Source organism: Elephantulus edwardii, unplaced genomic scaffold (genome assembly GCF_000299155.1).
Source record: "Elephantulus edwardii isolate Elephantulus edwardi_28Jun2011 unplaced genomic scaffold, EleEdw1.0 scaffold00174, whole genome shotgun sequence".
In the NCBI taxonomy this organism is placed as follows: Eukaryota; Metazoa; Chordata; class Mammalia; order Macroscelidea; family Macroscelididae; genus Elephantulus; species Elephantulus edwardii.
The window spans coordinates 1753406-1779681 of NW_006399924.1; the positions used below are offsets into that span (position 1 = coordinate 1753406).

General features: G+C 36.5%; 1 protein-coding gene across 1 annotated transcript in view; it reads right to left on the bottom strand.

The window, feature by feature from the left end:
* Window positions 1–26276, bottom strand: part of SYCP1 (synaptonemal complex protein 1) — a 241559-nt gene that overhangs the window by 194382 nt on the left and 20901 nt on the right. Inside the window, exons 8-11 of the mRNA XM_006895723.1 lie at window positions 20518–20576; window positions 19913–19982; window positions 18182–18255; window positions 7116–7224 (exon numbers count right to left, since the gene is read on the bottom strand). Of these exons, the coding sequence (XP_006895785.1) occupies window positions 7116–7224; window positions 18182–18255; window positions 19913–19982; window positions 20518–20576 (312 nt within the window). The remainder of the gene's footprint in view (window positions 1–7115; window positions 7225–18181; window positions 18256–19912; window positions 19983–20517; window positions 20577–26276) is intronic.

A 26276-nucleotide genomic window follows, 5' to 3' on the forward strand; every position in this document is an offset into this window, starting at 1 on the left:
GGATTGATTCAGTGACTGGGGTAATCAGGATGGGTGTGTCGGAGGCAGTTCGATTGGCACAGGACAGAGCAGGGTTTAGGGCTGTTGTGCATAGGGTCTCTACGAGTCGCAAACGAACAACTTAAGAGAGAAAATAAATAAAATATTCATCATTTCCCCTCCATAATTTTTTCTTACATTATTGATAACTGAGATCTTTAGCTACCAGCAAGTACTGGAAAGTGGCAAAATAAATTAGGTAGCACAGGATTCATCTTTCATTAAGATTTTTCCTAGCCTTTATTTGACTTTACTACATAGATGGGAAACAGTATGTTAAAGGGCGTGTTAGCCTATCCACCAGTGGATCTTATTATCTACCATTCCATAAGGGGATTAGCTAGTCTTATCACTGACTTGAGCAAGCCAGCAATAAGAGGCAAACAGATAACTGCCTGCCAGTGAAGAAAAAAAATGGACCTCCTGCCACCACCAGTAAAGAAACTCCACCACTGTCAAAAGAGCAGCCATGATAGAAATGAAGACCAGATATGAGATGGGACCTTGAGGCAGGGGGAGAGCCAATATTCACAGGACTGAAAGTTTTGCTGAACAACTGGGAGTGGGAAGCCACTAATGGCAGGACTGAGAACTTGAACCACTGGCCTAAAGCCATGAAGCTAAGGGCCGAGGTGCCTGCGAGCTGTCCTGACTGTGTTCTGCTAGTAACTTGGATTGTAATCTTTTCACTTACCCAGCATGGTTCTGTGTGGTCTATGAGCTATCGCATCAGATTTTGGACCCAGCAAAGTAGTAAGCTTGATATTGAGATGAGTAGAAAGAGGTACAGGACCACAAGGGACATGTCTGACTTCATGGGAATTGGTTTTGTGTTACCGATACTGTTGATAGGGACAGTTCCCTTTTGTGAAGTTGGTAAAGGTCAAAATGCTGTCCCCATGTGGTCCTTCTTCTTTCTACAAGTAGTAACAAGCAAACATTAAAACAAAAACAAAAATTAACTTATCATGATGTATTAAATCAACTGTTTTAAGCAGTATGAAACAGGGCTCTGATGGCCTAGTGGAGTTGTGCTGCAAACCCAGAGGCAGAAGTTTTGGATCAACCAGCTGCTTCACAAGACAAGGGTGGACTATCTCTTCCCACGCTATTTACAGTCTCTTAAAACCACTGAAGGGTTAGTTATGGGTTCGTTCCCACACAGTGGCAATGAGTTGATCATTTAAATGGTATTATATAATATGTGAAAACCACCTTCCCTCTGAAAACAACTATAAAAAGCAAGGGGAGACAGGAGCAGTGGCAAAGTTTAACAGGACAGCAAGCAATAAATGTTAGAGAGGATGCAGAAAGATAGGAACTTTCATACATTGTTGGTGGGATTGTATAATGGTACAACCACTCTGGAAGGCAGTCTGACATTTCCTAAAAAAACTAAACATTGAAATTTCTTATGACTCAGTTATTCCACTGCTAGGAATATACCCTGAGAAAATCAGAACTGAGACACAAACAGAGACTTTTACACTGGCGTTCATAGCAGCATTATTCACTATCACAAGAGCATGGTGACAGCTCAAATGTCCAATCAAATTCTAATAGATTGAGGAATTGTGGGGCATTCACACTAAGGAACTATGCAGCACTCAGGACCAGTGATTTAAAAATTACTACATAATATGGGAGAAACTGGGGAGCATTAGCTGAGTGAATTACCTCAGTCTCCTAAAGACAAATACTGCATAAGATCATTATTGAAAGAAGAGAAAGATAACTAATAAGACACGTATGAGGTCCAAGGGGAAGTGTGGGAGTAGAGGGGTGAGGATAGGTAGAAGGGTAAATCATAAGGTTGCACAATTTGGCAGGTGGAGGAAGGTAGGTAAAGGAAATGAGAAAAATCTGGCAGGGATATGGAAAGGCAGGGTAATGGTGGATAATGGTGATTAATTTTATAAAACATAATGAATGGGAATGGTTGTATGAAACACAAGGTGAATTGAAAGATAGCATGAAACACAGTGTATATACACTTTGTAAGCAAACAAAAAAAGAAAAACAATTAACATTAATTCATCATTTTAACAAAGAACAAGAACTACATGATCCTAATAACTGACATGAAAAGGCCTGATAAAGTTCAACACCCTTTCCTGATTAAAACACTTCAACAAATAGGAATAGAAGTGAATTTCCCCAGAATAATGAAAAGTATATACACAAGAGCCAACATCATCCTCAACGGAGAAATTAAAATAGGGTTCAGACACGGATGCCCACTATCACCACTCCTAATCAATATTGTATTGGAAGTACTTCCTAGGTCAGTAGGACTTAAAAGTCATCCAAATTGGTAAAGAGGTGGTAAAACTATGGCTATATCCAGACAATATGACAATATACACACAAAACCTCAAAGACTCAACAAAAAAACCATTGGACCTAGTAGACCAACTGAGTAGAATGGCAAGATAAAAAAATCAAAATAAAAAATCAGAGGGATTTCTTTCTCCACACAAGCAAAGAAAACATGGAAAAGGAAACTAAGAAAGCAATACCAATTACAATAAACAATCTCAAGATAAAATACTTGGGAATAAACCTAAGTAGAAACACAAAGGACCTTTATAAGGAAAATTGCAGAACAATACTACAAGAAACAACGAGACAGAGCAGAGGTGTGAGGATGGGGAGGGGAGGTCACACAATCTGATGGGTAGAGGAAGGGATGTGTAAAGAAAATGGGAATGATCCATAGTAAAAAACAATATATACAAACTTTGTAAGCAAACCAGTATAAAATAAAAAATTTTAAAAAGAAAGAATAAGAGACCTAACTAAATATAAAAATATTCCCCATTCATGGATAGGAAGACAACATAGTAAAAATGACAATCCTAACAAAAGTAATTTACATGTTTAATGCAATCTCAATACAGTTAACAAATTCATTTTACAAAGAGACAGAAATGGCAACTGACAAGTTTATTCAGAAAAGAGACTACAAATAAGTCCTTCTGAAAAATAAAAATAAAGTGGGAAGCATAACACTCTCTCTCACAACCTAGAACACAACTGTAGTAACCAAAACAGCCTGATATTGGTACAATGAGAGAAACATAGACCAGTGAACCTAGAAATTAACTCATCTACCTATGGCCAAGTGGCATTTGACAAGAAAACAAAACTTATCAAATGGGGAAATAACATCCTCTTGAATAAATCCTGATGGCAAAACTGGACATCTACCTGTAGAAAGCTGAAGCAGGATCCACATTTCACACCATACAGAAAAATCAACTCAAAGTAGATCAGAAACATAAAGAAAAGGTCCAAAACTATAAAGATCATAAGAGACAAAATGGAAAAACGAAATGTAGATACACACTACCCTATGGTATAAATAGGCTTGCAAATACAGCCAGAAATGTACAACCTGGAGAGGATAAAATTAATGAACAGTATCTTCTAAAAATTAATTCCCCTTGTGCATCAAAATCTTTTTCCAATAATGAAAAGAAAATCTACAAAGTGGAAAAAACATTTGCCAATAATATCTCAGACAAGGGTCTCATAATGAAAGTTTATAGAATATTAGAGGGCATCCACAAGAAAAAGCCTGATAACCCAAACACAAAAGAAGCAAAAATTATGCAAAGGCCCTTCACAAAGGAAGACATGTCCAGCAGACACATGAAAAAAATGCTCAAAATCACTGGCTATCAGAGAGATGCAAATCAAAACCACAATGAATTAACCATCTCACCCCAATGACAGTAGCAAAGTGTAACAGGACAGCAAGCAATAAATGTTGGAGAGGATTATGAAGAGATTCAACTCTCATACACTACTCTTGGGATTGTAGAATGGTGCAGCCACTCTAGAAGGCAATTTGGAGTGTCCTAAAAAAGCTGAACAGAGAGATCCCATTCGGCCCAGCCATTCCACTACTAAAAATATATCCCAAGGAAAACAGACCTGAAAAACAAATGGAGAGTCTGTATACCTATGTTCAAAGCAGAATTATTCACAAAAGTGAAAAAAATGGGAAAAACCCAAATGGCCCATCAACAGACGAATGGTTTCAGAAATTGTGGTACACTCACCCACGGAAAACTTGTGCACTCAGAAGCAACTTTGTAAAACACTATATAACATGGAGAAGTCTAGAGAGCACTACGCTATGTGAATTAACTCAGTCTCCTAAGGAAAAACATTGTCTTAAAACATTGTAAAAAGAGAAAGATAACAACAAAGATGTATATAAAAGTTCAAAAGGGGAACAGGCAGGGTACGAAGGGCAAGGAGGTGGGAAATAACTAGGAGATATAAAAAAGTTCCTTAAAATGAATGAAAATTAAAATACAACTTATCAAAACCTCTGGGATACAGCTAAGGTAGTCCTCAGGGGATTATTTATAGCAATAAGCAAACACATAAAAAAAGAATGGAGCAAAATAAACAACTTAACACCTTCACCAAATAGAAAACGGACAAAAAGCTACTCCATACCTTCTGGAAGAAAAGAAAATATAAGGGCCAAAAATGTGAACCTGAATTATAGTCTTTTAGACATCATGCTTGGAAGGGTGGATAGATTGATACAATAACTGGGAAAATGGGGGCTAGTATGTCAGAATTAATGAAACTAGCTCAGGACAGGACAGGGTTCAGAGACCCTGCACATAGGGTTGTTATGGATCGCAGGCTACTCAACAGCACATAACAACAACAAATTTTAAAAATGGAATTAATTTCATTTTTACGATTTCTTGGAAATTCCATAAATTTTGTAAATATTCTGGATCTATTAAAACTCAGATTGGGTATAACAGAAGTCTCTACTTAAAATATATTGAAATGTTTCTAGTATAATTAAAGTAACAAAATTGAGTTTTATTCTTTGTAATTAAGTGTCATATTAGTCCCATCAAGTGCTTTACACTACAGGACAGAGTATAATTATGACCCTGGGAAACCCCAAACTTCAGGCAAGTTAAACAATTTCAATATATCTGAAGTATAAAGTACATGTAGATAATTTTATAGGAGGTGAGTAATATTTTTAATTGATATTTCAATGAAAGTTTATAGAGAATTTGAATTTTCATCCTTTCATTGTTAAACATTTTCTTCCCTGCCCACCTCCTCCCCAATTTGCTTTTCTCTCTGAAAAAAAATTCTCTCACTGTTGTACAATCCCCCAATCCCTAGTCCACTTTATTATGCAGCTCTTATTCTGGACTGTTGTCATGCAAGTAATACCTAATCATATATTTCTTTAATCCTCTCTTCTCTTAGTTTCCCACCGACCCCCATGTCAATCCTGTTTCATAACAGTAGCATTGTGCAGTATTTGTTCTTTTGTGACTATGATACTTCACTCAGCAAAATGTCCTCCAGGGTCCCCCATTTTGTACAATTTTTCATGAGTTCCTTGTTTTTCAGTGTTGCATAGTGTTAAATTGTGTGAATATATCACAGCTTTTCTATCCATTTGTTGATGGGCACTTGGGTTGTTTCCATCTCTTTGCTATTGTGAACAATGCAGTAATAAACATGGGTGTGCATATGTGTGTTTGGGTGGCAGTTTTGATGTCTTTAGGGTATATTACTAGTGGTATTCCTAGTAGTGGAATTCCTGGGTCAAATGATATTTCTATTTCCAACTTTTTGAGAAAGCGTCATACAGCCTTCCAGAGTGGTTGCACCATTTTACACTCCCATCAACTGTGAATAAAGCTCCAGTTTCTCCACTTGGTTGTTTGCTGTTCTGTTGAATTTTGCTACTATTACTGGGGTGAGATGAAAACAGTTTTGATTTGCATCTTTCTTAGAGCTAGGGATTTTGAACAATTCTTCATGTGTTTGTTTGCTATCCGAATGTCTTCTTTGGTGAAGTCTGTTCATATCATGTACCCATTTTGTGATTGTGTTGTTTATCTTGTTGTGGTGTTCAAGTATTGTTTAAATTCTAAATATAAATCCCTTATCAGACAAGCTATTACCATTTCTATTTTTTTCCCCAGTCTGTGGCTTTCCTTTTAACCCTGTTGGAGAAGATTTTTTTTTTTATTTTTTTTTGGAGAAGATTTTTGATGTGCATAGGAATTTGATTCTTAGAAGGTCCCATTCAATAAAAATTAATAAAATTTAATTTAAAAAAGAAGGTCCCATTCATCTATTTTATCCTCTCCTTGTTGTAGGGAATTATAATTTTTATAATATACATAATGTCTTCTACCTACTTGCCTTGACACATTGAAAACTACTCAATAAGGTAAAATCTAACAAGACATTCAAGGTCTTTAGTAATCTGATGTTAAAATCCATAAATCAGATTTATTTGGCTCCAACTTGACGTTACATAACAACAACAACAAAGTCAAAGACAGCCACGCAAGTCAGTTTAACAAATACACCACAGATTTCACACTTCTTTGCTTGACATGAAACATTTTTTCCTCTACTTTCTGCTTCTTCCAACTCACTGCCTACTAGACTTTTCATTATCTAGGGTTAAATTCAATTAAATATAGTCCTTCTTTACTGGCTTCCCAAATGTCTTGTACAAGGAAAAATTTACTCACTGTGTACATATACTCCTATAGTTGTTGTTATTATTGATTGCCTTTGAGTCAAGCACAACTCTTCACGACCCTATGAACAAAAGCCTTGAAGCCCCTCTACAACTATCGACATTTATGTAAGTTCATAGTTTCCAGAGGTATGTTGTTCAGAAAGTGGATGCCAGGTTCACAAAGTACTTATTAAGTGCCTAGTATGCAAATATACAAGTAAACAAAAGTAAATATACACACACACACACACACACACACACACACACACACACACACACACACACACACTGTGTTCCTAGTGTACTTTATTGAAATCACGGCAAAGGTGAGGGTATGAAAAGAAGAGTGTGCAAACTTTGAAAAAGTTCTCCAAATGGCCTTATTATGTTGTCTTCCAGTTGGCCAAACACAAGTTGAGAATTAAAATACTAGAAAACATTACAACAAACTAGTGATAAATAAATAAAAGTGAAAATTTAGATTGTAAGAAGAATCTATAGAATACACTACTGTATTTTATACATAAATTCTTACTTGTTTTTTCCTCTAATTGATTAACTTTATCTCTGGATTCTTGCAAGAGGAAAGTTAACTCTTTCATCTTATTTTCTTTCTCAGTGCTTTGGATCAATAGTAGTGACACCTAAAATAAAGTATTTAAATAATACATTGTAGATATCAAAAACAAAGTAAGAACACTTCATTAATACTAATTCTTAAATGCCAAATATTTAGTTACACTGATGAATACAGTGTAATAAATAATAATAATAAAGAATAAATAATCTTTATTATATCATTATATAATTTATATATATCATATATATCAGATAACAAAATAATATTTATTATATCATTCAAAGTCATACTCTTTTTCTTTTTTTATTTTATTTTATTTTTTAATAATTTTAATGAACATTTACAGAGAATTTAGATTTCCATTCATTCATTGCTGCACAGTCATACTCTTTTAAAGATAGTGAACAAAGCTAAGATATAACTTTTACTGGTCAAAGATTCATGAGTTAAAAACTCTCTTACGAACAATAATTATATTGAGGAAAAAGTGAAAATTTTTAATGACATAAAAAATTAACAAATAAATTTGCTACAATGCTATCAGTCACAAATTCTAGTTTACAGGTATCTGTACATTTAAATCAATACAGGGTTAAAAATATTGCAGAGAAGCCTCTTCAGCAGAAATATACATGAATCAATGATGTTTAATTCCATCTACCTTAAATTCTATACCCTCAGCTTAAAAGCTTCAATATTGATAGGTGAAGTAATAATCAACTGGGAAATATCTGTAATGACTCAGTAACACTTAATAAATAATAACTATTTATAAAAAAAATGACACAACCAAAGGCATCTTTTTAGGTGACAGTCTTCTAGAAAACTTAGGAATATTTTGACATCTTTTACTGAGAAAGTAAACCTCTATTTGGGAAAGAATTTCACTAATCAAGATTGAGCATGCATAAATAGATCTATATTAATTATATGCATAGAGCTATGAAGCCATTCTTTCAGAAAGTAAGTCTTTTAGCACAAAAATGCATCAGGCATTGTCCTAGAACAGCAGCAGCACTGAGCCAAATACACATACCAAATCACCCAAATCAACGTGGCCTACAGAACATACATTAAAAGCACATAAAGAAAAGAAAAATAAGCAATACTTCCTAAAAATACTTTTTTTAAAGCTAGAGAAATAAATACATCAACAACAAATTGCAAAAAATACAAGTTGGACACAGGACACAGAAAGAGGGATATTACTGCTAACTTCAAATGGATCTTGACTGAAAGTGAGAATACCAGAAATACATTTGTCTTTTATTGACTTGTGCAAAGATAATTCAACTGTACGGATCACAACAAATTATGAATGACATTTTGGAGAATGGTAATTCCAGAATACTAAACATGCTCTTACTCAAACTGTCCATAGACCAAGAAGCAGACACTGAAATATACAGCACAGTTTAAAGTCAAATGAGAACCAGATATGGTTGCTTTTATCACCCTCCTACTCAATATTATACCTGAAGTTTCAGCCAGAGCTATACACAAAGAAAGGAAATAAAATGCATCCAAACTGACAAAAAGTAAACCTATCTCTATTCACAGATTGTGGCCAATTTTGAGAAGAATGAGAATCTCAGAACACTTGATTGTGCTTATGCAAAAACTATACTTGGACCAGGAGGCAGTCATCAAAACAGATAAAGGAAACACTGCATGATTCAAAATAAACAAAGGTGTATGCCATGGATGCATCCCATCTCCATATCTTTTCAATGTATATACATCCACGGGGCTGAGGAACGTGGCATCAGGAATGGAGGAAGACTCATCAACCACCTACGTTATGCAACTAACAGTCTTACTTGTTGAAACTGAGGGCCAGAGGCATTTGTTGCAGAGGGTCAAGAACTGCAGCCTTCAATATGGATTGAAGATCAACATCAAGAAAACGAGATTTCTCACCACTGGGCTGATTGGCAGCATTGTGATAGATAGTGAAGATATTGAGATTGTTAACAGCTTCCATTTGCTTGGCTCCACAAACAAAACTTTTGGTACAAGCAGCCAGGAAATCGAAAGACAAATTGCATTGGAAAAAAAATGTGCTGTCAGGAACCTCTCCAGAGTACTGAGAAGCAATGATGTCAGTCTAGAGACTAAGGTATGCCTGATTCAGGACATGGTCTTTGCAATTACGTACTATGCATCAGAAAGCTAGACAATGACTAGGGATGATAGAAGGAGAATTGATACCTTTGAATGTTGGTGCTAGAGAAGAGTTTTTAATATATCATGGACTGCTAGGGGAACAAACTGATTCATCTAGGAGAGGGGTGAAAACAGGCTGCTCCTTGAAGGCAGGGATTCTGAAGCTCCGTATGACATACTTTGGGCATGTTGCAAGAAGAGACCAGTCCTTGGAGAGGGACATCATGTTTGAGACAATAGAAGAACAATGCAAGAGAAAAAGACTCTGGATGAGATGGATAAACTCAGTGACTGGGGTTATGAGGGTGGGTGTGTCAGAGACGATGAGGCTGCTTCAGGATAGAGCAAGATTCAGAGCTGTTGTACACAAGGTCACTGTGAATTACAGGTGATTTGATGGCACTTAACAACATTTACAGATTAGACGATCCTACATATAGAAACTCCCAAAGACTTAGCAAGAAAGGAAAGGAAAACAATGCCATTACAAAAGTTACTAAAAAATAAATTATTTTGGCGAGCTCTGGTGGCCTAGTGGCAAGAAGCTGCACTACAATCCCAGAGATACGAGATTTGAATCCACCAGATTCTCTGCTGGAAAAGGAGGGACACTCTCCTCCAATACCAGTCAGATCCAATTTGACGGTATACACACAAAAAAAATAATAAAAATTTGTAAAAAATGAAATATTTAGGAATAAATCTTATGACAGATACAAAGACCTACAAAAAACTACCACAAGAAACCCAAAAGCAATTTATAAATGGAAAAATACACTATATTCATGGATCTGAAGACTTAACTTTGTGAAAATTGAATATTACCAAAAGCAATTCACAAATACAATGTAATCACTATCATCACTAACTTCACATGAAAAGAAGAAAACATTACATAAGCCAAGTGACAGTAAAGAAGAAAAATAATGTAGAAGGCATCACACTTTCTAAACTCAAAACATACTACAACAGATATGTTGTTAGTTGTTATTTACAGTCTAGTCATCTGCGACCCAGAGCGACACTATGTACAACAGCCCTAAAGCCTGCTCTATCCTGTGCAAATATTATAGTTTCTGACACACCTACCTCCAATACCCCAGTCACTGAATCAATCCATCTCATCAAAGATCTTCATCTCTTGCACTTTCTACCCTCCCAAGCATGTCATCCCTCTCAAAGGACTAGTCCTGCCTTGCAACATTTCCAAAATATGTCAAAGCTTGAGAATCCTTGTTCCAAGGAGCAGCTTGGTCTCACCCTCTCTAGGATAAACCTGTTTGTTCTCCTAGCAGTTCACAGTATATTCAATACTCTTCCCTAGCTCCACAGCTTAAAGGGATCGATTTTCCTTCTATTGCCTGTCCAGCTCTCTGACACATAGCAAGTAATTGCAAAGACTATGGCCTGGATCAGGTACACCTTAGTCTCCAGAGTGACATTTTTGCTATTTGGTACTTTGGAGAGGTCTCTGCCAGCAGACTTTCCCAATGCAATTTGTCTTTTCATTTCCTGGCTGCTAGTACCAGGAGTGTTGGTTGTGTAGCCAAGCAAACTAAAGCTGTTAATAATCTCAATCTTATCACCATGTATCATGATGCTGCCAATCAGCACAGTAGTTAGAATCTTTATTTTCTTGATGTTGAGCTTCAATCCATATTGCAGGCTGCAGTCCTTAATCTTCTGTAACAAGTGCTTCAGTTTCTCCTCAGTTTCAGGAAGCAGGGTTGTTATCTGCCTAATGGAGATTGTTGATGAGTCTTCCTCCAATCTGAATATCACATTTCTTCTCATAGAGCCCAGCCTCCTGGATAATCTGTTTTGCATATAGACTGAAAAGGTATTAAGATAGGAAACAACACTGGCATACCCATTTCCAGTTTGAACCATGCAGTGTTGTCTGGCTCTGGTCTGATGACTGCCTCGTGATCCAACTATGGGCTTCACATAAGCAAAATCAAGTGTTCTAGGATTCACATTCTTCTCAGCCACAGTTTGTTGCAATCCAGTCAAATGCCGTTGCATAGTCAATGAAATACAGATAGACATTCCTCTGGTACTCTCTATCTTCTGCTAAGATTCATCTAACATTAGCTATAATATCCCTAGTACCACGGCCTCTTCTAAACTCAGCCTGCACTTCAGGCAGTTCTCTGTGGATGTGCTGTTCCAATTATTTTTGGATAATCTTCAGCAGAATCTTGCTTGCATGTGATATCAATGATATTGATAAATAATTTATGTACTCTATCAAGTCACCTTTCTTTGGAATGGGAACAAATATAGATCTCTTTCAGTCAGCTGGCCAGGTGATTGCCCTCCAGATTTCTTGGCACAACTTGGTGAGCACATCCAGGACAGTGTCTACAGACACAGTAACCAGTAATCAAAACTGCTTGATACTGGTCCAAGAACAGGTACACAGATCAATAGAATGAACTGAGAATGCAGAAATAAAATCATCCACCTATGTACAACTGGTATATAACAAAGATATGAAGCCTATTAAGTGGAGAAAACTCAATCTCTTTAACAAATGGTGCCAGGAAAACTGGATTGACTATTTGGAAAAAAAAAAAACCAAACAGAAACAAAGCACATAACCTCACACCATATGTAAAAACTGACCCAAGGCAAATAAAGGATATTGATGTAAAACCTAAACCATAAAGATTTTCAAAGAAAAAAAATTGGGGCAAAATTAAGAACCCAATTCTATAGAATAAATATACTATAAAAGTACAATCAAGAGTATAAGCTAGACAAATTGTTGTTGTTATTGTTATTATGTGCTTTTGAATCAAGTATGACTCACAGCAACCCTATGTATAGCCAACCTGAACCCTGCCCTATCCTGTGCCATCCTCATCATCTGATACATTAAAGCTTCTTGCTGGAGTCACCATGTCAATCAATCTCACTGGGAGTCTTCCTCTCCTTCACTGACCATCTTCCCAAACATGGAAAGATTCCTTTCCAAGCAACAGCCTTACCTAGTTACATGTGCAAAGTATGAAAGATGAAGCTTCACCATCTGTGCCTCCAAGGAACACTATAACTACACTTTTCCCTAGACATATCTGTTTGTTCTTTTGGCAGTAGGATATTCAGTACTCTTCTTCAGCACTAAAACTCAAAGGCATCAATTCTTCTTCTGTCATCCTTATCACTGTACAACTCTCTGCTGTGTAACAGGTGATGGAGAAGACCATGGCCTTAGTCTTCAAACTAACACCATTGCTCAGCATTTTGGAGAGGACCCTGACAACAGACTTGCCCAAGGACTCCTGATTTCACAATTGCTGGTACCAAGGGGAGCTGACTATTGATCCAAGGAAGATGAAATCACTGACAGCTTCAATCCTTTCTTCATCTGCCATAATACTGACTGTTGGTCCTGTGGAGAGGACCTTTGTGTTCTTGATGCTGAGATGTAAGCCATACTGAAGACTACAGTCCTTGATCTTCAGCAAGTATTTCATATTCAGCAAGCAATGTTGTCAAACCTTCTAAAAACTAAATTCTTATATGCATCAAAAGACTTATCCAAAGTAAAAAGAGAACCTAGAGACTAGGAAAAATATTTGGCAATGATACATCTGACAAGAGACCCATCCCTAAAACATATATAAAACTTGAACACCTCAACAAGAGAAAGATGAAATATCCAATTATAAAATAGGCAGAGGACATGAAAAAAAAGATATTCAGACGAACAATAAACATACCAAAGTATGCTCAAGATAAATAGTTACTACGCAAATGCAAATCAAAACAACAATGAGGTACAATCTTAGCTAGGGAAAAATAAAAAGTTCAATAAGAGAGCAAACAACAAATGCTGATGAAAGTGTGGGGAAACTGGAACTTTCACATCCAGGAGAAACCAAAATAGTGCAACCACTATGACAAAGCAGTCTGGCACTTCCTTAAAAAGTTAGTACAGAAATACCACATGGAGCTCTGGTGGCAAGAAGCTGCACTGCGATCCCAGAGGTACGTGGTTTGAATCCACCAGATGCTCTGCTGGAGGAGGGACAATCCCTTCCTGTACCAGTCAGATCTGATTTGATGGTACACACACAAAAAATTAAAAACAAAATTAATAAAAAAAATACCACATGATCTTTCAGTTCCACTATTAGATATATATCCCAGAGAAATAATTAATACAACAAAAACTGACATACTCACATCAATATTCATTGCAGTATTTTTTAATTTTTTTGAAATTTTATTATTTTTAGTGCGTGTACCATCAAACAGCATCTGACTGGCACAGGAGGAGGTTGCCCCTCCTTCTCCAGAAGAGCATCTGGTGGATTCAAACTGGGTATCTCTGGGACTGCAGTACAGCTTCTTGCCACTAGGCCACCAGAGCTCCCTTAATGCTGTATTTTTTTACAACAAAAAGTTGGAGAATCAAATGTCCATCAATGGACAAATGGCAAAAGTAATGATACATTACACAATGGAGCTTTACATATCACTAACAAATGACCAAGAATTCATTAAATACCACACAATACAGATGAAATCTAGAACAAGTCATGCTATGTGGCATAAGTCAGTCACAAAACAATAATTATGATCTACAACTACTAATATAAAAATGTAATTAAAAGTTTGCACCCAGAATCAAACTAAAAGGATTAACAAGAATGAGAAGGGAGAAAGAAGGAAATAAAAAATGACCAACAGGATGAAGGAAAAAGCAATGTACAATAAGGATTTGCTAAGACATTGTAAATTAATGTTATAAAATAATATATATATATAACACAAAAAAACCAGTACATTTTGTAAATTTTTACTCAAAAAAATTTTAAAAAATTAAAGTCAAGCAATTAACCAAGAAGCTGTACTGTATGAAGAAGAGCATGGTATGAGGATCAGAGTACGCTTCATCAATATTACCTATAATACATAGATGATAAAACCCTACTTGCTGAAAAGAAGATCTAAAATACTTAATGATGAAGCAGAAAGACTTTAGTCTTCTGTATAGATTTCACCTCAACATAAAAATAAAAATCCTTACAAGTGGACCAATAAAACATCATTAAAAGCCATTAAATGCTTTAAATGCTCTGGAATTACATTTTACATGGATCCCCAATAAACAACATTGAAGCAGCAGTAAAGAAATCAAATTACATGCTGCTACAGGCAAATATGCTGTCACAGTCCTCTTTAAAGTGCTCAAGAGCACAAATGTTTCTTTGATAAGATGTGCCTGACCCACATCATATTTTTCTTATGTTCATGAAAGTTGCTGTTATTAGATGCCACAGAATCAAGTATGACTCATAGTGAGCCTATGAGCAAAAGATCTGAATCCTAGCCTACCCTCTGCCATACTCATTTCTCACATAGTTGAGCCCACTAATGCAGCCACAATGTCAATCCATCTTGTAGAGGGTAATCTTCTCTTAAGCCGAACCTCCACCTTTCCAAGCATGATGTCCCTTTTCCAAGAAATAGCCTCTCCTAACAACATGACCAAAGTATGTGAGAAGAACCTTTAGAAACTTTGCCTCCAAGGAGCATTCTGGTTGCACTTTCTCCAAGACATATCTGTTTGTTCTTTGGGAGTTCATAGGATATTCAGTATTCTTCTCCAACACCACAGCTCAAGGGTATCAATTACCCTTCTGCCATCCTTATTCATTGTCCATCTCTCAGATGCAGAGAAAGTGACTGAAAAGACAGTAGCCTGAATCAGGAACACCTTAGTCTTCAAACTGACATCATTGCTCCTAAGTAATTTGGAGACTTCTTTACTATAGGCTTTCTCAATGTCATACATATGTCTCTCAATATCCTGACTGCTGGTACAAAAGGTGTATACTGTGGAGTCAAGTGAGTTAAAATTATTGACAATCTCAATTTTTTTCAATTGTAAGAATTTTTGTTTTCTTGATACTGAGATGTAATCCATCTTGCAGGTTATACTCCCTGATCTGCTGCTGCAAATATTTCAAGTCCTATTCACTTTCAGCAAGTAAGGTTGTGTCATCTGTATTATGCAGATTGCTGATGAGTTGTCCTCTGATACTAATGTATTTTCTTTCATAGAGCCCAGCATCTCGAATGATTTGATCAGCATAGTTTGAACAGGAATGAAGAAAGAAACCAACCTTGACACACATCTGTATTAACTTTAAATCACGCAGTGTTTCCTTGCTCTATTCCCACACAGCTTCTTGGTCTAGACACAGATTTCATATAAGCATAATTAAACATACTGGGATTCCCATTCTTCTTAATGTTAGCCATAATTTGTTATAATTCACACAAAAGCCTTTGAATAGTCAATAAGACATAAAAAGTTATTTGTTGAGTTTTTCAAAATTACTTTCCTAGTCATTGAATTTGACTTTCCCATGCAGCTTGGCAGGTGTATACAAATAGGGTATCCACAAGGGGATAGGCTAGTCTAACCAATCCATAAGGGCTTTAGTTAGCTTTGCCATTAAATTAGCAGATCCAGCAGCAGAGAATATCTCTCACCAGCAGCAAAGGAGAAGCAGTCATGCAGTGGATGTCCTTCAGGACCAAATATTCTTGTGCCCCCTAGACTTACATTTGCAGCAGCCATGGCCAAAGCAGGGAACCAGAGAGTCAACATGAGATGGGGCTGACCTTGAAACCACTACCCCTTCTCCCCCACTCTATGGACAAAACCAGAGCTAAGCTTTTTCCCAAGTTGGTTAGACAACTGAGCAGTGAGGAGAGGAGACAATATTCACAGGACTGTGAAGTTGTAACATTGGCTTTAAGATGCAAGGGTTAAGGATTAGGCACCTGCAAGCACATTTTGAAAGCTTGTCCTAACTGTATTCTGCTATTGGATTATATAACCATTCTACTTTTCCAGTATGGTTCTGTGTGTTTGTGAGCTAGTGCATAGGATTTTGGACCCAAAAAAGCAGTTAAAATTGGTGTTGCGACAAGTAGTAAGAGGTATGGGAGCATGGGGGACATGTCTGACCTCGTAGGAATTGGTTTTGTGTTGCTAATACTGTTGCTGGGTATAGTTTCCCTTACTGAAGTTGGTAAAGGTCAGATGTGGCCATCTCTTTGTGACCCTTGCTGTTTTTACAATATTCTTTGCTTTAAGCCAGTATTGATTTGACATTACCAATGATTCTTGGTGCCTCTCACTGTACTGTTCTAGCCATTGTAGGATACTGTCAGCAATATTTTGCTTGCATGTGATATTAATGATATCGTTCCGTTATTTCCACATTCTGCTGGATCATCTTTCTTGGGAATGACAACAAATATGGATCACTTCCAGTCAGTCAGTCAGACAAATAGCTGTCCTCAAAGATTTCTGTCATTGACTGGTGAGCACATCCAGGACTGCATCTGTAGTTGAAACATTATCAACTGCTATCCCATTGATTCCTGATGCCTTATTTCTTTGCCAATGTCTTCAGTGCAAATTAAATTTCTTCCTTTATTACCATTGACTTGATCATATATTACTTCCTGAACTATTTCAATGATGACCAATTCTTTTTGGTACAGGGACTCTGTGCATTCTCATCTTCTTTTGATGCTTTCTAGATCATTCAAGATTTTGCCTTTTATCATCTCTCAGTATAGCAACTTAAGGCTTGAATTTGTTCTGCATAAGCGAGTCCTTCCTTTATCTGTTCCAATTACAGCTCTCTGTACATTCCATACTTTGCTTTGTCTTCCAGAGCTGCTCCTTGAAATCCACTGGGAAATTTCTTCTATATAAGGATAGCCAGTTCATGGGAAAAGATATGCTTGGTAAAGAAAGCCAGTAGAAAGGAAGAAGATACTTAAAGTGATGGATTGACCAAGTAACTAAGTAATACAGCAAGGACTGAAGTACAGCAGAAGACCAGAAATTGTTTTATTTCATTGTAAACAGGATTACTACAAGGTGGAGCCAAGTCAATAGCATCTAACAACAGCTATGTATATAAACAACAATAATTATAAAAAACGAAAAATATTTTTTAAATATATGGTGATATCCTATCTGGCTGACACAGTTCCAAAATGCTATAGAAAAATAGTCTTACTTTAAACAGATAATGTTACTTAAGTGTAAAAAAAAAATTACTATTAGCTGCCCTTCTCATCATTTTACAAAGAAAAGTCCATAAACCACACAGGTATGAAGAAGTCTCAAAAATATTTTCTATTTTACTATTGTTTTATGTGTTTGGTAAGAAGCACAATTTTAACTTTTAAAAGATCCCCTTATTTCCTAAATAAAATTAAAATTCAATTAATATAACTTATAATAACGTAAAAGAAAAAAATCCACCAGCTGCTCCATGGGAAGCAGATGGGTAATCTTCTCCTATGTAATTAAACTGCCTCTAAAAACGCACAGGAGGGTCCACAATGGGTCAGTTCTGACTCAATGGTACACAGCAACAACATAATAATAACATGAAAGTGTTAATAATTATTTACAAATATGTAAGCATAATGCATAAATTAAAGAGTTTTGGTGGTAATGTTGCTGTTAAGTGTCATCTAGTAGAATATGACTCATAGCAAGCCTATGAACAATAGAAATGAATCCTGTTCTATCTTGTGTCATCTTTATTATCTCTGAGCCCACTGACTCAGTGGAGGTCCAGCTAAGAATTGGTTACAACTCAACAAAACTCAACATTATTCATTGAATCCATATTTCAATCAATGAAACATTACTTCTACTAAGCAAAAATGTAAGGATAAACATTATGAAAGAAAATTGATAACATAAATCATAAAATGACTGCAAATTTTGTTTTTCAGTTTTAAATATGAATTTACAAGTGCAAATACAGAAAACAAAGGATCATTTTATATTTTTTAACCTGATTTTCCTTGTCATTTATTTCTTTTTTGTAGTCTTCTTGAAGGTGTTGCATTTTTTCATAGTCTTCTTTCACTTTAAAAACAAAATATATTTTAATGCCTTAATGTAATTAAATAACTTCTCTAATATATATAAAACTTAAGTTTCTGATACTATATTGTATCTTTTAATCACAGCTAAGTCTATTAAACTCAAAGGTGTGCACATGGCTAAAACTGTTACTCTTCTGTTGCTAAATTTGTTTAGTAAAATAGTCAATTTAAATAATATCATAGCATAATAAGTGAAGAAATGTTGCACTTTCTCTAAAAGCACACATATAAATATTATTTGCAAAGTTCAAATCTGAAACATTATTTTAAATACAAATATTATTTTTTCATATGTCCATTTCACCAAAAAACAAAAAAAAAATAAAAAACATTTGAAAAATCCAATATAAATCTTAATTAGGCTTGAAGAAGAAAAAATATAGCTTTAAGACAAAAGTGTTTATGTTATTGTGCACAATAGCCTGTGAACGGACCCATAGCCAACTAAGCCACCAGCGGGTTTGCAGAGGCATTTAAATGAATGGGCGGAGATAGCCCATCCTTCTCCTGAGGAACAGCTGGTGACCCCGAACTGCATGCTTGGGATTGCACTGCAGTTTCTTGCCACTAGGCCACCAGAGCTCCCAGAAGTGTTTATAACATGTATTAATTCCTTTCCACATTCCAAAAGCTTGAGGCATACATAAGACAAAATTTAAAAAATTGAGATTATCATGTCAAAAGCATGAAAATATTGAGAGGACTATAGCCTTCAATATAGATTGAGGCTCAATATCAAGAAAACAAAGATGCTCACCACTAGGCCAACTGGCAACATCATGATAGACGGTGAAGAGACTGAGATTGTTAACAGCTTTAGTTTGCTTGGCTCTACAATCAACACTCTTGGCACCAGAAGCCAGAAAATCAAAAGACATATTGCAATAGGAAAGTCTGCTGTTAGGGACCTCTCCAAAGTACTGAAGAGCAATGATGTCACTCTGAAGACTAAGGTGAGCCAGATACAGACCATGGTCTTTGCAATCACTTGCTATGTGTCAGAGAGCTGGATAATGACTAGAGATGACAGAAGGAAAATTGATGCCTTTGAGCTATGGTGTTGGAGAAGAGTATGGAATATACCATGGACTGCTAAGAAAACAAACACATTCATCCTAGAGAGAGTTAAACCAGTCTGTTCCTTGGAGGCAAGGATTCTAAGGCTTCATCTGATATACTTTGGACATGTTGCAAGGAGGGACCAATCCTTGGAGAGGGACGTCATGCTTGGGAGAGTGGATGGACAGCGCAGGAGAGGAAGACCCTCTATAAGATGGATTGATTCAGTGATTGGAGTAATTGGGGTCGGTGTGTCAGAGGCAGTGAGACTGGCACAGGATAGAGCAGGGTTTAGGGCTGTTGTACGTAGGGTCACTATAAGTCGCAGGTGACTCAACGGCACATAACAACAACAACAATATGCTTGGCAAGGTGGAGGGACAGTAAAGAGAGGAAGACTTTCAACGTGATTAATTGACTCAGTGACTGGGGCAATGGGGGTAGGTGTATTAGAGAGAGACAGTAAGATTGCCACAGGATAAAGCATCTTTTCAGGCTATGAGTTGCAGGCGACTCAAAGGCACATAACAACAACAATAAAATAGGAGAAGAATATCAAAATTAAATAAGATTCCTACACTTAAAATGCATTTCCAGTCTGGAATTTTCTGCTTGTACACGAAGTTCTTCAAAAGCTATTATCATTTTCTGAAACATAAAGATTAATACTTAAAAAAGCATACTTGGACTTTTCAAATACATTTTTTCAAATTATGAAAATATAAGTAGATTCAAATAATGTGACCTTTAGGTTTAAAATGCTACAATCTGAAATAAGGAAAACTACATAACTTTGAATTAAATTACTTTACAGCATATTAGGAAAATCTATTATGATTTTCCAGATGGTCAAAGGCATAGTAAACTAATAGAAGATGGTATAAGAAAGATAAACAGAAGCTAGTCAAAAATAAACAATAATGCTTTAAGTGTTCTTCAAATTAATGGCAATGAGTCACTTTATAAATTAAATTATTTTATCAGCATGTAAATGAAAAGTACTACTAATAAAACACTAACATTCACAGTACAGAATCTTGGATATGGTACTAGTGATCTAATAATTTAACAACAACAACAAAAAGAAATAAAAAAAATAACCACCCTATCTCTATCTTTACTATCAGTCTACTTTGTCCAGAAATGTCTATTTAAAATACTGAAATTTTTCACTGCCACTTACCTCAATGTTATTATTTAGATCCAAATAAACTTGCCTAGTTTCTTCCCGTTCAAATTCATCTAGTAGAAATAAAAAAATTTAAAATTTGCACTTAAAACAGTTAAGGCACCAGTAGGACATTACTCAAAATACATAAGGAAAATATCAAAATACTGAAAATTCTTATCAATGAAGTACATGAGCATATTCAATCAAAGAACCTTTCAAGGTAGTAACAAAAGCGTTTGACAGTAAAGCATAACTATACATATTTATAACTATATATACTTATATGCAACTTACTTAAGATTCATAATGTACACATGAAAGACAAAACTTGCTCATATCTATTATTCTATCTCAAAAAAAGGCAGAATGGAAGATAAATCTCATGACAGTAATAATGTTAAGAATAAGTATGGTCTAAAAAAGAAATTGTCTATGAAGAATTTACTGCTGCTTCTTTTTTTTTTTGCTTTTGGCATTGCTGTTGTTGTTAGACACTATCAAGTCCAGTATGACTCATATTGCTGCTGCTGTTGTTATGTGCCATCGAGTCGTTTGCGACTCATAGCGACCCTATGTACAACAGCCCTAAACTCTGCTCTATCCTGCGCCAATCGCACTGCCTCTGACACACCCACCCTGATTACCCCAGTCACTGAATCTATCCACCTCATAGAGGGTCTTCCCCTCCTACGCCGTCCCTCCACCCTCCAAGCATGATGTCCCTCTCCAAGGACCTGTCTCTCCTTACAACATGTCCAAAGTATGTCAGATGAAGCCCCAGAATCCTTGCCTCCAAGGAGCAGCCCGGTTTAACCCTCTCCAGGATAAGTCTGTTTGGTTTTTTGGCAGCCCATGGTATATTCAATACTCTTCTCCAGCACCACAGCTCAAAGGCATCAATTCTCCTTCTATCCTCCTTAGTCATTGTCCAGCTCTCCAATGCATAACAAGTGATTGCAAAGGCCATGGCCTGTATCAGACACACCTTAGTCTCCAGAGTGACACCATTGTTCTTCAGTACTTTGGAGAGGTCCCTAATAGCAGACTTTCCCACTGCAATAAGTTTTTTTATTTCCTGGTTGCTGGTGCCAAGAGTGCTGACTGTGGAGCCAAGCAAACTAAAGTTGTTAACAATCTCAATCTCTTCACCATTCAAATGCACCATTCTGATGCTGCCAATTGGTCCAGTGGTGAGAATCTTTGTCTTCTTGACATTAAGCCTCAATCCATACTGAAGGCTGCAGTCCTTGACCCTCAGATCTGACTCCTATCTGATCCTTTAATGTCCTCATCATTGCTGATGAACCTGAACCTACTGCTGCAGTAACTGTGTCAATCCATCCGGTTGAGGGTCTTTTTCACCAACACTTTATCTTTCCACGCCTGATGTCCCAGTCCAAAGAATCTAGTCTCCTAGCAACATTCTCAAAGTATATGAGACTAAGTTCTATGATCTTTGCTTCCAAGGAGCATTCTGACTGTACTTTTTCCAAGACATTATTTGTTCTTTTGACAGTCCACAGGATATTCAGAGATATTCTCCAACACCACAACTCAAAGGAATCAATTATTCTGCCATCCTAATTCACTGTCCAGCTCTCAGATGCACAGCCAAGTGACTGAAAAGACCAAGACCTGAATGAGGCACACCTTAGTCTTCAAACTGCCATCATTGCTCCTCTGTAATATAGAGAGGTCATTGACAGATTTTCCCAATGCAATACATTTCTAGATCCCCTGAGTACTGATACCAAGTGTGTCAACTGTGAATCCAAGAAAGATGAAATCTTTAGCACTGTTGTTGTTGTTACTAGGTACTATTTACTGAGACAAGTCCCTCACAGTGACCCTATGACCAACAGAGCTGAACTCTGTCCTATCTTGTGCCTTTATCATTTCTGATATTCCTAAGCCCACTCATTGACAGTTTTCTTCTCTCTCGCTTTCCAATGATGTCCTCTCCCAAGGAATAGTCTCTCTAAATAACATGATCAAAGTATGTGAGATGATGCTTTGCCATCTTTGCCTCAAAGAGCATTCTGGCAGTACTTTCTCTAAGATGTATCTATTTGTTCTTTTGGCATTCCATGGGCTATTCAGTACTCTTCTCTAACAGCACAGCTCAAAGGCATCAATTACTCCTCTGTAACCCTATTAATTGTTCAGCTCTCAGATGAAAGGCAAGTTATTAAAAATATTATGGTCTGAATGTCTTCAAACTGACATCATTACTCCCCAGTAATTTAGAGACATCTCTGACAGCAGTCTTTCCCAATGCAATATGTCTCCTGAGCTCCTGACTGTTCCTATCAAGGTTGTTGACTGTGGATCCAAGTAAGGTGACATTGTAGATAATTTGAATCTTTTCTCTATTGTTATGTTGCCTGTCAGTCCAATGGTGAAAAATCGTTTTCTTAATGTTCAGATATAATCCAAGTGAAGGCTATACAGTCTGTGATCTTCTACAACAAGCACCTCAAATCCTCCTCACTTTCAGTATGCAAGGCTGTGTAATCTGCATAATGTAGATTGTTCATCAGTCTCCCTCTAATCCTAGTCTTCTAATCCAGATTCTCAAATGATCATTGCATAAAGATTGAATACAAAAGGGTAGAAAATACAACTCTAGCCCACACCTTTGTTAATTTTTTTATTATTATTATTAATTTTAATGAACATTTACAGAGATTTTGGATTTCCATTAATTCACTGCTGCACTTTTTTCCCTGCCCATCCCCCACCATTCCCCCAGTTCACTCTTCTCTTTGAAAAGTAAAAGAAAAATTCCATCATTGGTATACAATTCTCCCGCATCCAACTTTGTTAATTTTAAACCATGTTCCCTGGCTCTGTTCAGACAACAGTCTCTTGATCTAGGCACAGGTTTCACATTAACATAATTAAGTGTTCTGAGATTCTCATTCTTCTCATTGTTAGCCAAAATTAGTTACAATACACACAAATGTCTTTGAACAGTAAATAAAGTGCAAAAAGATATTCTTCTGGTAGTCTGTTTTCAGCCAGGATCCACCTGATATGAGCAATGTTTTGGTATTGTGCTGGGACAATAACTTTTGTCTATGCATAAGTTTCACATGTGCACAATTAAATGTTTTGTGATTCCCATTCTTCTCAATAATCATAACCATAATTTGTTATGATCCACACAGTCAAATGCCTCTGCATGGTCAATAAAACACAAGTAAATCTCTTTTGGGGATTCTCTGCTTTTAGCTGAGATCGCTCTGACATCATCAGTGATATACTTCCTTCCACAACCTCTTCTGAATCTAGCTTGAACTCTGGACATTCCTTACTGATGGACTCTTACAGCCAGTTTTTAATAACTGAAAGCAGAGAATACCAGAAGAATGTCTATTGGTTTTATTATAAGAAACCATGGCTAACTTTGAAGAGAATGGGGATACCAGAATACCAAGAAACTGTTATGGGAACAAAGCAAAGGAACACTGTAGGGTTTAAAATCAATAAAGGTGTACATCTTTCTTTCAAGTGTTGTATCCTATCTCCATACCTATTAATCTGTATGCTGAGCACATCATTTGAGAAGCTGGATTCTATGAAGAATGTGGCATCAGGATGAGAGAAGACCCACCAAAAACCTGCATTATTAATCCCAATCCAAATACCAAATTCATTTTTCAAGGAGATTGAAAGGGAAATTGTCAAATTTATTTGGAGAGGCAAGAGACCCCAAATAAGCAAAACACTTCTAAGAAACAAAATGAGGTGGGAGGCATAGCACTCCCTGACTTCAAAACCTACTTATACAGTAGAAGTAACCAAAATAGCATGGTAATGGTAAAATGACAGGCACAGATACAAATGGAACAGAATTGAGAACCCAGAAATAGACCCAGCTCTCTATGGTCAAACTGATATTTGACATGAAATCAGAGCTATCAAATGGGGAAATGATAACCTCTTCAACAAGTAATGCTGGCAAAACTGGACTTCCACTTGCAGAAAACTGAAACAGGATCCACATCTCACACTATACACAAAAATCAACTCAAGGTGGATCAGAGACTGGGAATAAAGCCCAAAACCATAAAGTTCATAAAAGACAAATTAGGATGAAGCTTAGAAGCCCTAGTTTATGGTATAAAGAGACTGCCAAATACACCCAGAAATGTACAATCTGAAGAGGATAAAAGTGATGAATGAGACCTTTTAATGATTAAATTCCTGAGTGCATCATAAACTTTTTTCCAACACAGTGAAAAGAAAACCTACCAACTGGGAACAAACACTTGGTAATACCATCTCAGACAAGTGTTTCATAATGAAAGTTTGCAGAATACTCCTGGGCCTCCACAAGAGAAAGACTGATAACTCAATTACAAAATGGGCAAAGACATGAAAAGCATTTCCACAGAGGAAGATATTCGAATGACAAACAGACACATGAAGAAACACTCAAAATCACTGGCAATAAGAGAGATGCAAATCAAAACCACAATGAGGTACCATCTCACTGCAGAAACAGTAGCAAAGTTTAACAGACCAGCAAGTAATAAAAGTTGGAAAGGATGTGGTGAGAAAGGAACTCCTATACATTGTTGGTGAGACTGTAAAATGGTACAACAATTCTGGAAGGCAGTTTGCCACTTTCTCAAAAAGCTGAACACAGAAATTCCAGCTATTCCACTGCTCAGAATATACCCCGAGACCTGTACACCAATGTTCATAGCAATGTTATTCACCATTGTAAGAGCATGGAAAGAGCCCAGCTGTCTAATCACAATCTAATGGATTCAGAAATTATGGTACATTCACACAATGGAATACTATGCAACACACAGGAACAATGATTTTGTAAATTATTACCTAACTTGGGAGAGACTGGAGAACATTATGCTGAGTGAACTAACTCAGTCTCACAAGGAAAAATATTGTGTAAAACCATTATTGTATAATAAGTATGAGGATCCGGGGGGGGGAGGGTAGAAGCAGAGGGATGACAATATGTTGGGGAAAGGAGGTATAAATCATGGGGATGTACAATTTGATGGGGAGCTGAGGGCAACTGGAATAAACTGGTCTGGAAAACAATGTATTCAAATTTTGTAAATTAACTAGTATAATTTTTTAAAAAACCAAACCAAACAACCAAATGCCAGAAGACAGTAGAATAATAATATCGTCTAATGTGCTGAGGCTTATGACTATTTGTGTATATAGTTTTCAGTACTAATCAGACTCAAACCTCATTGATATGAAGTCAGCATTGACTCATATCTGACCCTCTAACAGGTTTTTGAAAGCTGAATATTTCACAGGAAGATTGCTCATCTTTCTTTCTGAAGCCACTGGTGGATTTAAACTGACAAAGTTGCTACCTGTAGATTATGAGTGCAACTCTCAACAGACTAAGCCACCAGAGTTCCCTCTTCAATAGTAATTGTCAAAGTAATTTCTAGATCCATCTTGAAGTACAACATTGTGAGTGATAGGATTATATCCATATACTTACAAGGAAGTCCAGTGAATATCACCATCATTCAGATATATGCACCAAGAACCAGAGCCAAAGAAGAAGAAATAGATGATTTCTACCAACTTTTACAGTCAGAGATCGATAGAACATGCAATCAAGATGCACTGATAATAATGGGTGATTGGAACGCAAAATTTAGCAACAGAGAAGAAGAATCAGTAGTTGGAAAACATGGGCTTGGTGACAGAAATGAAGCTGGAGATAGAATGATTGAATTTTGTACAATCAATGACTTATTCATTGCAAATAC